The sequence below is a fragment of the Bos taurus genome, chromosome 15 (genome assembly GCF_002263795.3).
Source record: "Bos taurus isolate L1 Dominette 01449 registration number 42190680 breed Hereford chromosome 15, ARS-UCD2.0, whole genome shotgun sequence".
In the NCBI taxonomy this organism is placed as follows: Eukaryota; Metazoa; Chordata; class Mammalia; order Artiodactyla; family Bovidae; genus Bos; species Bos taurus.
In genome coordinates, this window is record NC_037342.1 from 60724336 (window position 1) to 60738277 (window position 13942).

Here is a 13942-nt window from a genome sequence, read left to right on the forward strand (position 1 = left end):
CCAGCCTCAAATGAGAAACTGGCTATGGAAAATCTGTACAATAGATAATTTGCAGGTCAGGAAGCAAAAGTTGAATATCTGTGGGTCAACTATCACTTAGTTCCTAGTACTCAAGATACAAATTCTCCTTCACAGATACCAATGATAGCAAATGGATTAAAAACTGAATTGCAGATCAGCAACACCATGACAAAGGAATGTGGAACTATTCTTTCCTGCTGCTGCTGCTGCTAAGTCACCTCAGTCATGTCCGATTCTGTGCAACCCCATAGACGGCAGCCCACCAGGCTCCCCTGTCTCTGGGATTCTCCAGGCAAGAACACTGGAGTGGGTTGCCACTTCCTTCTCCAATGCATGAAAGTGAAAAGTGAAAGTGAAGTCGCTCAGTTATGTCCAACCCTCAGCGTCCCCATGCAGCCTACCAGGCTCCTCCATCCATAGGATTTTAACTTCTTATTTAGCACATCACTTGCCTTATACACCAATTCCACATAGTATTACCTACAGGCCTGAAAGGGGATGTGCTAGGGTCTCACTCAGAGCTGCAGCTCATTCAGTATGTGCTGTTTTTCAAATCACTTAACTCATACTCTGGATTAATTTATTTACCATAAAGTAACCATATTTTCTGAACCTCCAGTTGAGTCATATGGTCTAATATGTATTAGCATACTTTGGGAAGACACTAATGAGAAATTAGGGATGCTATGGAAACAGAAAACTAAGTCAGAAATAACACTCATATCACAGTCCTAATCTTAATTCACATTTCAAAAGTACATATTCCCACTTACTGAATAAACAGGTCTGGTCCCTTCAATCTTAAACACATACCACTCCATCAACCTTCTTTCAAACAGATCTTTTTGATCTCCATCCTAGAAAATAGGATTGTCTTCTAACCTGTAGTGGTGAAAACATTGGCCTGAGGAACTCTGTGTTTTGAGTCAAGCTTCTTTTCAGGCAGGAAAACCAAGAGGTACCTTTTGTTCACACCAAATGTCCCTTGCAGAATTCAAAATGGCTTTTGGGTCAGGAAGATTTCCTGGAACAGGCCCCTTTGTCACTGAATGACAACCCGTAATCATTCTAAACTGTATCAATAAAAAAAAAAAAAAAAATAGAGAGGAATGTTACACTCTGCATCGTGTGCATAAGAACATCACACGTTCACTTAAAAATGTAAACTGAACTGAGGTGTATTTATTTCCCACTTTACCAAGGAATAGCTGCAATGTTAGTGCTGAAGATGTATCACAATCTGAAAATCAACAACCCTGCCTGATTCTCTTGGGACATGGAGGTGCTAATGTTTATGATTCTGATGCAATTAAAAATAATTTTTCACTGGTTAATGTTGACTTCCAAAAAAATGGGGAAAAGAGTATATATGTATGTATGTAACTCAGAGTATTTTCCTTAGATATTTCTTATTCCATATATTGAATTCTATTTCAACACATGCTTAATGAAGATTTTCAGAGCTTCGGCGATCCTGTTTAAAACAAATTTGACAAGGAAAGTAGCAGCACTTGTGAAACACTACATGTGTCTAAGCATAATATGAGTTCCCCAGCACAGGTTGGCACACTGTTTACTGACAAGACTGTACTGTAACAAAGCAAGAAATCAAAATGTTTACTTACCAACTTTCACCATGTGTATTCAACTGGAGACTGAGGAGTTATTTTTTAATAAGTGAATCTCTTTGCTTTAGAAGTTGCTAGAATAAATAGCTTCAACATAAACCCAATTTATTTGGTTTAGTTCACACTCTAAAGCTAAATTTGAAACTCCTGGTTCTGCATTTAACCTAACAGGGAGATTTAAAAACGGTTTTGTTCTTACTACTTAACTATAAAACCAAGGCTGATATGAGTTGAGGGATACATTATCATTTGATTGGGCTACATTATCATTTGATTCCTTCCAGCACCAACATTCTGTGGAATTGAAGAAAACACTAAATTAGCTTGACATGTAGCCTAGTCACCTGACTGTACATTTAAAAACAAAAACCTGAGAATCAGGGACTAGAAATGATGTGCCCACAGTCAACAAGTTGACTCTGGACCCCTAAACCAGCTGTCACACACCTCAGGAACCCACAAGCTCCCTTTTCACAGAAAATCAAAGGAGTATTTAAATCCCCTGTTTCTCCCATAACTATTATGCATAACTGTTTCCTTCACAAGGATTTGCAAAAGAGAACAATGCATCTACCCTTGAAAAGACTCTGATTAGGATAACCCTCAAACACTGTACTTTTGGTAACATTTATTATCATCTAAAAAGCAACAAAAGGATCCCAGATCCCAAGAATTCAAATCTCTAAATGGGGTCATCTTTCTTTTATGTTACAATCAAATGTGTATGGTGGCCTTGAAGAAAATACCGTTTGCTGAATCAGTTACAAATAACCCCTAGAAGCATATTTTAGTATAAAACATTCACAAATGGTACTAAAGAACTTTGTCTAGCTGTGATTTGAAAAGAAAAAACTCAGCTGCACTGAGGACTCTACCTTCACACATTCTCTATAAGGGAACTGTTCCACACCAAAGTGTTCCTATACAAGTCTTGAGGGCTTAAATGTGTCCTTCCTAGTGTGGAATCAAGATCCAGACATCCTAAAATAAATGTGTCTTGCAGGAAGAAAAGCACAAACAAACATTTAGTGATAACCTAGAAATATTTGGTTTGGAAGCCCCTGCTGTCACTTCGTGACCCTTAAGAAAACCATTTAAGATAAAGAAACAACGCTTAGGGTCCCTAAATGACTATATTACAGAATTTCCTAAATTCTGGATTCTCAGAATTACCAACTCCATTACATATCAATACAATTTAATGTAACTTTTCAGATTTAAAAAGGAGATGCTGTAGAACCAACAAAATACATTTTCTCAACAGCCAAATCATTGCTATTGCTATTATAGCATGGTCAATAAACAACCAATGCCACAGTTACATTTAAACTATTTTAAGATATAATCTGACCTTGTTGGGTACAGCAAAAGATACATGGTATCTTGTCCACAGAGCCAATTTTTTATACCACAACATGCCTGGGATCCTCCCCCAAGAGAAGAAACTGAAGTAATCATTCAATGACAGGCTATCTTGTGTCTGCAAACCATCTGCTTATAAGGAGCTCAAAATTAAAGAAACTATCCATGATTTTTACAATATCCTAATAAACCATGTAACTCAAGGGTTCTAAACCTCTTTTTCTCCCAGAGGAGCATGAAGCACTGCAGACGTAACATCAGGCATTTATACGGAACTCTGCATTTCAGAGTTTTCACATGTTCTCATTTGCCTTCTGTAAAAACTCTGTGACATAACAAATGCACCACGTGTCCTCTTTTTCAGTAAGAGGAAACTGGAGGGGCAGAGATGAACAGAGAAACCTTCCCAAATGAAGGGTGACCAACCTGAACAGTGTTACCCTAGTCTAATGTTTGCTACATTTTTTGCTCTAAATCCAAAATATATTAAAATGCCACCTTGGAAGTCTTGTTACAAGATGGCATTTCCTTGCTCTGTAACTCTGTTGTCCACTAGAGATTTTTGGTCTGCACATTCAACTGACCCCCATACTCCCCCACCGCCGCTGTTCTTCATTCTCCAAAAGGTGTTCTTGAAAGGTGTACCTCTATAGTGGTGGAGAAGGGGATAAAACTTGGGTTTTAAATCCAACATTGAATTTACTTTGAATTTTAAGTATCATTAAAGGAGAGATAAGATTTATGTTATTATCAAATGATGACCTGGGGTTATAAGTCTTGAGAAAAGCTACTCTAGCTCTTCTTTTTTTTTTTTTTAAAGTTCACAGTTGTCAGAGTTCATTATGTGCTGAGATACCTTCCATAGCATTTTCCCCCCAGACCTCAGAACAACCATTTTATAAAGAACAGAAGTTAAAATATTGGAGAATAAGGCCTCTTATGCATTCTGAGTTTGCTAACCTACATCTCTTGATAACTTAACAATATAAGTCACATCACTAGCTGTTACCTCACATTCTAGAGCACCTTGTCGTGAGTTAAATTCAGTTTTAAGTGTCATAAATTCCTTTCATAAAAATGATAATGATGGTGATGTGGAAACCCAATGTTTTGACACCAGTTCTATCAATCTGAGCAAATAGAATGCTGAATTCTGAGGTGAATCCCCACATTCTGCCCTTAAGTCGCTGCACAAATAAATAAACTTAGTAAATCTAGCATTTATGTTGCACATTTAATAGAAAGCTCTTAAGCCATAATCACTGTAGCTGCTGGGCATCTTATTTCTTCAAGAATTCTTTCAGTGCATGCATTAACTTTGGTTAAATTATTCTGGCTTTAAAGGCAGAAGAATATATAAAATAGTATGGTTTCAGAAGCATCATTGTTAACAAACCAATTTCAAAAGATTCATTTGCTAAATTTGACTTCATAGTCCCTTTGCAGATCAATTATTGAGATTTTAAAAAAGAAGGGAATCATGTGCTGCTATCTGTGTGGCCATTTGTCTTACACAAAGAAAATAAGAGAACAATAAAATAAGACTAAGAAATCATTCTTCCAATGATTGTCATTGAACTGTTACATTTGTAAACATTCACAGTATGAAGTCTTTCTCAATCTCCAGCATATAAAGTAGTGCAAAGGAAAAAAAAAAAAGTAAAGAAAATTCCAGTCCTGTTATCTGTGAACAAAATTTGTTACAGTTTCTCTGATTTCATTTCTTCCATTATTGTTAGACATTTGATGTCACATCTTCCCAAAATTAATAATAAAATATAATCAATTTCTAAAGGCCCCTGCAGCCTTTTTAAAAGTTAATTTCCAGTTAAAAATAAACTTTAATTAAATCCAAGATAAAATTGTGACCTATATTCTATTAAATAATTCACTTTCTTTTTTCTACATAATATTTCTTACAATTTTTAAAAAACAACAGCTATGGAATCCAAAGACATGAAATGCTATTAAAGCACTGAATAAACAACTGCTCAAATTCATTAGTTCTTACATAGTAAATACTTCAAAATGCCAACTTTTCCCATCACTGCACGATTACTAACAACGTTGACAATTTACTTATACATACACACATATGCGCGCGCACAGCACACACACACACACACACACACACACACACACACACATTCTCTCCAGGGAACTGTGTTTACTTTTAACATCTCTTCCAGTTAATGTGCAAAATTCTTGCATTCTAATAAAAATATAAAGATAGATTTGCTCCTACTTAAGCCTCCCTTCTCTCCAAGATGTATCATTTATTTGATATGTAATACAAGTTTAGTAACAATTATGCCATGTATAACCATTAAATGGTGTACTACTGTATGCATTGGATTCATTTGCATATATCATTTTCATAACTGCACTCTCTATGCATAAATATATTTGGAGATGCTGGGATTGGGGGAGCGGGCAGCGTCGGGTGGAGAGCGAGATTCACACGTCGGTCTCCACAGCCTTCGCATTAGAACAGTTGTTTTTATCTGTCTCACTGTCATCCCCCTTTCCCTGACACTTCTCCTTTGCACAGAGAGATTCCTTAACTCCTTCTTCCATCTCTAGATACTCTGACTTGTCCCCCAGGGAAGAAGAAGTAGAGCTCCGAAATTTCTTCAGCAAATTAGAAGGGAGGTATGGGCAACTGACTGCATTCTGTGTGAGCTGTGTCTGTTCCTCATTTTCAGTCTCTCTGTGGTAGAAATAGTTAAAGTTAGAGACAATCACTGGCACGGGCAGAGCGATGGTTAAGACACCTGCAATGGCACACAGAGACCCTACAATCTTGCCCCCCACCGTGATGGGCTTCATGTCCCCATAGCCCACGGTTGTCATGGTCACCACAGCCCACCAAAATGCATCGGGGATGCTTTGGAAGTGGGTGGTCGGCTCATCTGCCTCCGCGAAATACACAGCGCTGGAGAAGAGGATGACCCCGATGAAGAGGAAGAAGATCAGGAGGCCTAGTTCGCGCATGCTGGCTCGGAGCGTGTGGCCCAGGATCTGCAGGCCTTTGGAGTGTCTGGAGAGCTTGAAGATCCGGAATACTCGGACCAGACGGATGATCCTGAGAATGGCAAAGGACATGGCCTGCTGCTGCTGCCCGTTGCCACCCCCCTGCTGCTGGGCCAGATCCGTGCCCAGCGTGATGAAGTAAGGCAAAATGGAGACGATGTCAATGATGTTCATGATGTTTTTGAAGAAGAGGGCTTGGCTGGGACAAGCAAAGCAGCGAACCACAAACTCGAAAGAAAACCACACGATGCACACTGTCTCCACGATGAAGAAGGGGTCGTTGAAGATCGTGTGCCCTGAGTTCTCCGGGTGGGGAGCCGACGTGTCGTTCAACAACCCACCGTGCCCGCCCGTGCTCAGGGCCATGATGAGATCCCTGTCGTCCCGAAACTCCGGCAAGGTTTCCAAGCAGAAGATGACGATGGAGATGAGGATAACCAGGACGGAGACAATGGCTATGCCCCTCGCTGGACTGGAGCTCTCCGGATACTCAAAGAGCAGCCAGATCTGCTTCTTAAATTCGTTCTCCGGCAAGGCCCTGTCCTCCTCCTCTCTCACAAAGCCCTCATCCTCCCGAAACTTGAGCAGGGCCTCCTCCCCCAGCTGGTAGAACTTCACCTCCTCAGTGAAGATATCAAAGGGGACGTTGACTGGCCTCTTCAGGCGGCCCCCTGACTGGTAATAATATAAGATGGCATCAAAGCTAGGCCTGTTCCTGTCGAAAAAATACTCGTTGCGCAGAGGGTCGAAATACTGAGTCCTCTTCTCAGGGTCCCCCAGCAAAGTCTCGGGAAACTGGGCCAGGGTTTTCATCTGGGTCTCGAAGCGCAGACCCGAGACATTGATCACCACGCGTTCACAGCAGTCGCTGTAGCGGACAGAGCTGTAGCCGCCGCCGCCGCTGCCGCCGCCACCGCCGCCCCCATCGTCCTGCGCCAGCAGGTCGGTGTAGGAACACTCCTCCCCATGGTCCTCCTCGCTGTAATAAAACCTTCCCTCCTCTTCCTCGTCCTCCTCGTCGTCCTCCTCTTCGTCCTCCTCACTCAGATCCCGCAGGATCTTCTCCTCCGAGCCACTGGGCATCAGGTCGGAGCAGTGAGGGAAGCTGCTCTGCCGGTGGTGGACTTTCTTCTTCTCCGGGTGCGGTCGCCGCCTCCTCCGACTTCCCCGGCCGCTCTGGGGGTCGTGGGAGGTGCAGGCCCCGCGCGATGGGTGGTGGTGGTGTTGGGCACCCCCTCCAGAGCCCCCACCGCCTTCCACCGCAGCAGTGGCCGCGGCCACCGCGGCAGCCGCAGCCGCCCTCGAGTGAGCCAGCCTCTCGCGCTCCCGCGCCCGGGCCTGAGCCGCGTAACCATAAGGCATGTGACTGTTGCACCCTGAGCTCTCAGCACTCACCATTGCAACCTCCATGGTGGCGGTTTGGGGAAATGGCTGGTTCCAGTTGGAGAAGAAGAAAGAAAAATAGGGCAGATTCTTTTCTCACCAAATTAAGGTAAGTTTGGAACCCTTAAGCAGATTGCTTGGAAGATGAAGGATATTTTCAGTCCAACTTTGCATTTTCTGTTTTTAAATCAGCACGCCCCATGCTCTCTCTTCTCAGGGATTCAACGTTGCTCTCCAGAGAGATGGCCTGGCACTTTCAAGTAAAAGTCAGAAAATGTCGGGGTCTCCCAAACACCTGTTTTGGGGTGGATGTTCAAATCTGGAAATACAACTAGGATGTCATTGGTCTTGATGCTGAAAGTTTCAACGACAGCAAGTAGCCGACCGCCGGCAGTTGTGCCTAGAGAATGGAATATATTTTTTCTGCCATGGAAATTGTCCAAAGCTCAGTCCATGAAATTTAAATAAAATGCAAATAAGCCTTTAAGTCTTAACACTTGCCTTCTAGTGACAGCCTGACCCATGTTAACATGTGATTTGAAGTATGTCCAGGCATTGCCACTCAAAGCCTAGCAGGATGATTCTCCCGGCTCTCCCCTTAAGTTCATCACAGGCTTCCTGGACCTAGGGGCAATGTTGAGCTAGCTGTAGAGGCAAAGACCTTGGGAGGTAGAGTAGATGCAAGATGAGGTGTCAGTGGGGGGCAAGCCCAGCTCTGAGGTCTCCATAGAAATCAAGGAAATGCAGAGCATCCTTCATCTAAAATCATGCAGAAGAAGCCACTTCACCTGGAAAAAGGAAGGGAAACAAGCATGGGAGAAAAATAAAAAGAATCAAATAATAAAGAGCAAACTGAGTATTTCCTTTACACACACTTCTTTCTCTTCTCCTCAAGCAAGCAAGCCATTATATAAAGCACCAAAGTGACTATAAATTTCCAAGGAGTAGTAATGGGGCAGGTTGTTAAATCTCCTTCTCACTAAATATCCTTCTATCCTTTTTCTTTGGCTATCATTTCAGCACTGTCTACTTTCATTGTAACTTAATTATTTTTCCTCTCTCCACTCTCGACCCATATGGTTCTTCTTTCAGTACACCTTTTCACTAATGCTAGGTCTTAATTCTCACTGTCACCCTCTTCATTCCACAATAAACAGTGTTGTCACTTTACAGCTGCTTCCATCATTCACTGATCTCAAGGCATTTTTTTCAAATTTCCACGCAGTAAGTATTTCTGAATTCAGTGGCCTTCCACCCCTCTGACTTGATTCAGGATTAGAGGAGTTGGAAAAACCAGTTTTCTTTAATCCAGGTTCCACCACTCGAACAAGCATCAGTCACCTCATCTACAAAGTGCAGATAATAATACAACCTCTCCCATCCCACTTGTGTAAGGATTAAATGAGATAATTGATGTTGACAGAACACCACAGTGCCTTGTACATGAGGAATATCAATAAAGGCTTGCAGTTATTAATAACATAATAATACTTAATGGTCAATCTCCCCACCCCCAAATGCATATGTCCTTATACCACTGTCTAAGCAGGGGAAGAACAGAATGTGAAGTCATTCCGGACATTTTGAGGCTCGCAAGTGGTCTGTATTGAGTTGGCATTCCCTGACTCCCTGAAGCACGTCCCTGTTGTTGTTTTTCTGTTCCCCAGACTCCAGAACACTCCCTACCACCCACAGCCTAGGAGCTAATCCCAGTTTCCACTTCTCTAATAATCATCTACTCTCCTTGCAGTTCCCCCATGTTCACCTTGATGCTTCCTCCTACACTTTGCTCAAGGACTGTCTTCTTATGTTTCAAATCCCAGTTTGTATGCACTTTGTTTTCAGCCTATGATACTTTCTTCCCTATAATTTAACCATAGTTTCCATGGCCCAAATCCCCCTCTCTTTTCCCTCCCTCCCTCTTTCCCTTTATTTCCAATCTGCCACTTTCTGATCACATCTTCCCTGCAGCCCTCTTCTGTTCCCCCAACACCTGGTATTCCTGACCTTCATTCTTCCTTAGTTTGTTCTCCGTAGGTCCAACTAACTCATCTCCTCTGCCAGAACCTGTAAATATTCCTGTCCTAATCTCGCTTCCTTGTCTCCTCTTGCGTTTTCCCTTCCCTGAGTCCAACAAGACTTCCAAGAATGCAGAGTGACCCAGAGAATTGGGGAGGATAACAGCCAGGATTCCGGGCAGCTACCAACCTCAGTTACTGGAAGCTCTTGGGGAGCATAAGAGAAATGGCTTCCTGGCGCCATTAACAGGACCCACCTCTTGACCACCTGCTGCTGAATCCTGTCGGCCCAGAAGACTAAACACACCCAGGTTTTATCAAGTGACAGTCGGGGAAGTAGCAAAGGTCTTCCGGATCACACATCCCTTCCGGATCAATCACATTCTCCCAGGACAAGAGGTGAGATTGACTGGGACACAGAACCCAGAAAATACACCTCTGAAGCTTTCTGGAATGGTATCCTCCTTTGCCTGACTCCCAAGATCATTTTCTACTCTGAAATGTTCACTCTCACAAGGTCTCCAAATATCTATCTTCTCTGTGGAGGGTCAGGCCAACATCCTTTAAAGACTTCCATAAGCCAAACAGCCTGAGAGTTTCCTCAGTTTCTTCCCCAACCCCCTCAAAGCAGTTATAATACACTAGTTAAATACAGCCCCAGTGTAACCAAAGTGCCTGTGAATTCTTATACTACGCACACCCCCTCTTCCGCCAAACAAACAGACTCCGGGAAGGTCATGAGTTAGAGGGTCTTCTAATTCACAGTCAACTCTGCAGGAGAGCTAGACTTGCACCAAATAGTTTCTTATTTACTTACTTCTTTACCTGGGTTTGTTAATTTTTGTTTACCTAACTCCCTCCCCCACTGTACACAGAGCAAATTATCTTCCTTCTAATTTGTTACCAGTTACCTCACTATTCTCATCTTAGAAGAAGAGGAGGAAGAGTCTATAAAAAGGGAGAGAGTGGGGAGAAAAAAGAAAGAAAAAGAAAAAAGAGGAAAAAATCCTTCCAACCAGCAAATCAGACTAGTTTAAAATCTTTCTTCCTTCTCCACTCAAGGTATTCATGTTAGGAGAATCTACTGAAGCTGACTCTCAGGAGACTTTATGGGGGAGACCTTGCAGGAGACTTTATGAAGAGATCTTGCAGGGGAATATCCTTTCCTCTTTAACACCACGAACTAATAGAATTTTGCTGACTACCTATTCCCCAATCCCTGCGCCCCCAAACAAGAGTCAAGCATCGCGCCCCTCCTCCTCCCACCCCACCCCCAATAACAAGGCTGTTTTCCTCACTCAGTTCTAATTCCTGCAACTGTAGGGTGGTACCTGAACCTTATCAGAGAGAGAAAAGGAGAAAGAGATTGAGAGAATTCCAAGGGCCAGTACCGTGAGAAATACATACTTCAACGCACGCCATTTATACAGTCTCTATGTATTGCTCAAATGCTCAGAAAATGCACTCAACCCCAAATGTTGGGAGAAGCAACAATTCAAACCCCTTCACCAGCTGTTCTCAAAGAAATAGAACCGGTGAGTCTGAGATGAGACAAAACGATGCTAAATCTAAACCCCACCTCGTTGGGAAACGACATCTTTAATCGCGCCCTCGCCTCCAGACCTAGGTTCCCGCTCGGGCACATTAACCAGGGCGCACGCACCCCATCCCCGGGGTTGGGAAAATAACAACTGTTGGCCCCCCGGAGCGCCGCGCAGCATCTGCACCTCCCTTCTCCCACCTCCTGTTTTATTTTTAACCGTCTTCCATTCATGCCCTTCTGTCACATTCTCGATATTATTTATCCCTCAAATGTCCACTGTTTCTTAATAGCCAAAGAGGAGAGGAGAGGAAAGGTAAGAGAGGTGTCATACTTACCATTCCCAGGCGGGGTGCAAAATAAAAATAAAGAAAATCCCCGGTTGGCTTTTTTTCCCCCTCAAGCTGCAACAGCTGGAGGAGGGGAAGAAGGATCTTGGGGGTGGAAGGAATCGCTCCGGTGTGGCAGGTGGGAGCTCCCAAATATCCACGGAACAAGTTCTACTGCCTGGCCGGGGGCGGGGGGATGGGGGTCACAGAGTCCTAGCTGCTGGAGCCGGGGGGTGAGGATCAGGGCTGCCCCAGGGAAGACCCCAAGACTCCTGCTTCCTCTGGAGTTCAGCACAGAAGGGCTCGACGGGGAAAAGAAGTCAAGGTTCCCCAGGAAAAAAAAAAAAAAAATCCTAGACAGCAGCGATCACTTGTTAAGCCCGAATTCCTCCTCCAATATCCATCCCTCTCGCTCTCTCGCTGGCTGCAGAAGCAGCACACGCCTCCCCTGGCCGGGAGCGCGCGCCGGCCGGGGGCGGGGCCAGGGCCGTCCGAGGGTGGGGCGTTCACCGCGGTCGCCAGGGGCGCCTCCAGGCGCGGCGGGGCGGGCGCAGTCACGACGCCGCGGCTGCCCGCCCCCCGGCCCGGCCCCCAGACGCCGAAGCTCCCGGGAACCACTAGGCAGCATTCCAGGGTCCCCTAGCTGGCGCCCCCAGAGGCGAGGAGCTAATCGCAGAGGGAGAGGTGTCCCCTTTGGAGCTGAAAAGGGGTCCCGACGGCAGGGCAGAAACGTCAGGAGAGGCTGGAAGAGGTGACTTCGACGACAGGTCCAAGCTCGCCCGCAAGGTGCTTCTGGGTATCTTCTCCTCTTCCTGACGCGTTTTCTCTGCATCTCCCCCGGCACCCCACCCACCACCCCACCCCACCACCCCACCCCACCACACACACAAAGCCTCCCTTCCCCCGACATCATAACGAGTTTGTGGGGTTGGGAACCCCGGGGGCATCCCTGGCGAGGCCTCCAGCCGGGAGCTGTCCGGTCGCCCGCAAGCGCGCCCAGACCCCTCGGTCTCCGCCTCCCTTGTGGAGTTTGTTGGCCTCAGCTCTGGGGTCGGACGTCTCCGGCGCGGAGGAGATCGACTTTACACAGGTGTTGTACTCAGAGAAGAGAAGGATTACTGAAATTAGAATCGGGCCCAGGCTAAGGGCTACGAAAGGGAGGCTGAGGTCCGAGTTAGAAGAGTCAAAGGGCTAGGAACAGGTTGCCAGTCCGCCCCGGCGGCGGGGGACAGCCCTCGGGGAACCTGTTGCTGCAAAAAGAAATACGTTGGCGAGAAGTTTGGCTCCTGGGAGGTCTCTGTCCTAGTGGTCGGATCTCCAATGCCACCCACCTCCATTGAACAACAAAAAACGCACTCCCCCCACATACCCCGACACCCCGTGGACGGGCGAGTGCGCCCGCAGCGTCTCCTCACCCCGATGGACTCCAGATTGCTTATTTGGTGGCTTCCTTGTGAAGTGCCCCTGGACGTGGATGTTAACACGCAATTCTCATAAATATGCCAAAAGAAAGATTAGCGGTGGGAAGTGAGAGATTACACACACAGACACGCGCGCGCGTTCACTGGCGGCGGGGCTCCGGGCACCTCTCCCGGCTCCCCCTGTGGCCAAGCTGGCAGTGGTGGCGCGCACCCGGACTGCTGGAGCAAATCCGACCTTGGGCGGGTCACTTGGCTCCGAGACGACCACTGTCGTCCTCAGCTGGCAGCTTTGTTCGAGGGCCCTATTGGGCCTCCTTTTGTGGCACTCTATTAATTATTAAGAGAAATATTCCCGAGCTGAATTATAGATATGCCCTCTGCTCACTCACCTAACCGCTGCTGGCTTGGCGAAGGACACTATCAGGACTGCATTTCGTTGCTGTTTAATTTTTTGGATCTTTTTAAATAACTAAAAAAATTCACATTGTATTCGGTGAAAAGGAAAAAAATAAATTTACCTGATATGAGGTCTGATTTTCCTAACTTCTTCCAGTTAGTGACAAAAGTTAGAACCTATGTCGTGAACACATGTACTGTGATCCTCTGGCCTCAACCGCAGAAGGAAGAATTGAGAGAATGGTGCTTCCTCCCCCGATAGAGAGGCTCTGTCTCCATTCATGCCCCACTATCCTCCGTTTCAGAAAGTAGGGAAGGTGGATTCCTCCAAAAGCTCAAAACCATCCAGGGTACCGGCCCCAGACCCGGTCTCTACTCCACAATGTGGGGTAGTCACTGTGCCAAAAGCAGCTGATTAAGTTTATCATCTCATCAAAAGGATATTTCTTAGGATGATAAAGGCAAGGTTGAGAGCATAGGATCTTGAGATCAAAAAAAGCAACTGTGGAATATTTTCAGGGAGATGAAAACTGAGGTTGAACAACACACAAAAGAGAACATGTATACTGAAGCTTGGACATTTTAATTGGATCATATTAAAACTTATGTATCATGCTTCCACATGCCATTTACTGTTCGTTCCTATCACTGCCCAGAGAATTTTAAAGTTTAAAATGCCCAATAGTTGCTTAGTTCTGTCCAACTTTTTGCAGCCCCATGGACTGTGACCACCAGGCTCCTCTGTCCATGGAATATGAGAATGGTGTTCCTGAGATGCAACAAATGGTGTGTGTGTATATGTGTGTGTGTG

The 13942-nt window shown here is 45.0% G+C and overlaps 1 protein-coding gene across 1 annotated transcript; it reads right to left on the reverse strand.

The window, feature by feature from the left end:
* Nucleotides 1-4243: 4243 nt before the first annotated feature.
* KCNA4 (potassium voltage-gated channel subfamily A member 4) lies at nt 4244-11708 on the reverse strand (the record flags this gene model as incomplete). Its single annotated transcript, NM_174371.2, is given in 2 exon segments — nt 4244-8215; nt 11324-11708. A coding segment is annotated over 1 exon segment (1986 nt). The 5' UTR covers nt 7455-8215; nt 11324-11708.
* Between the last annotated feature and the right edge of the window lie 2234 nt (nt 11709-13942).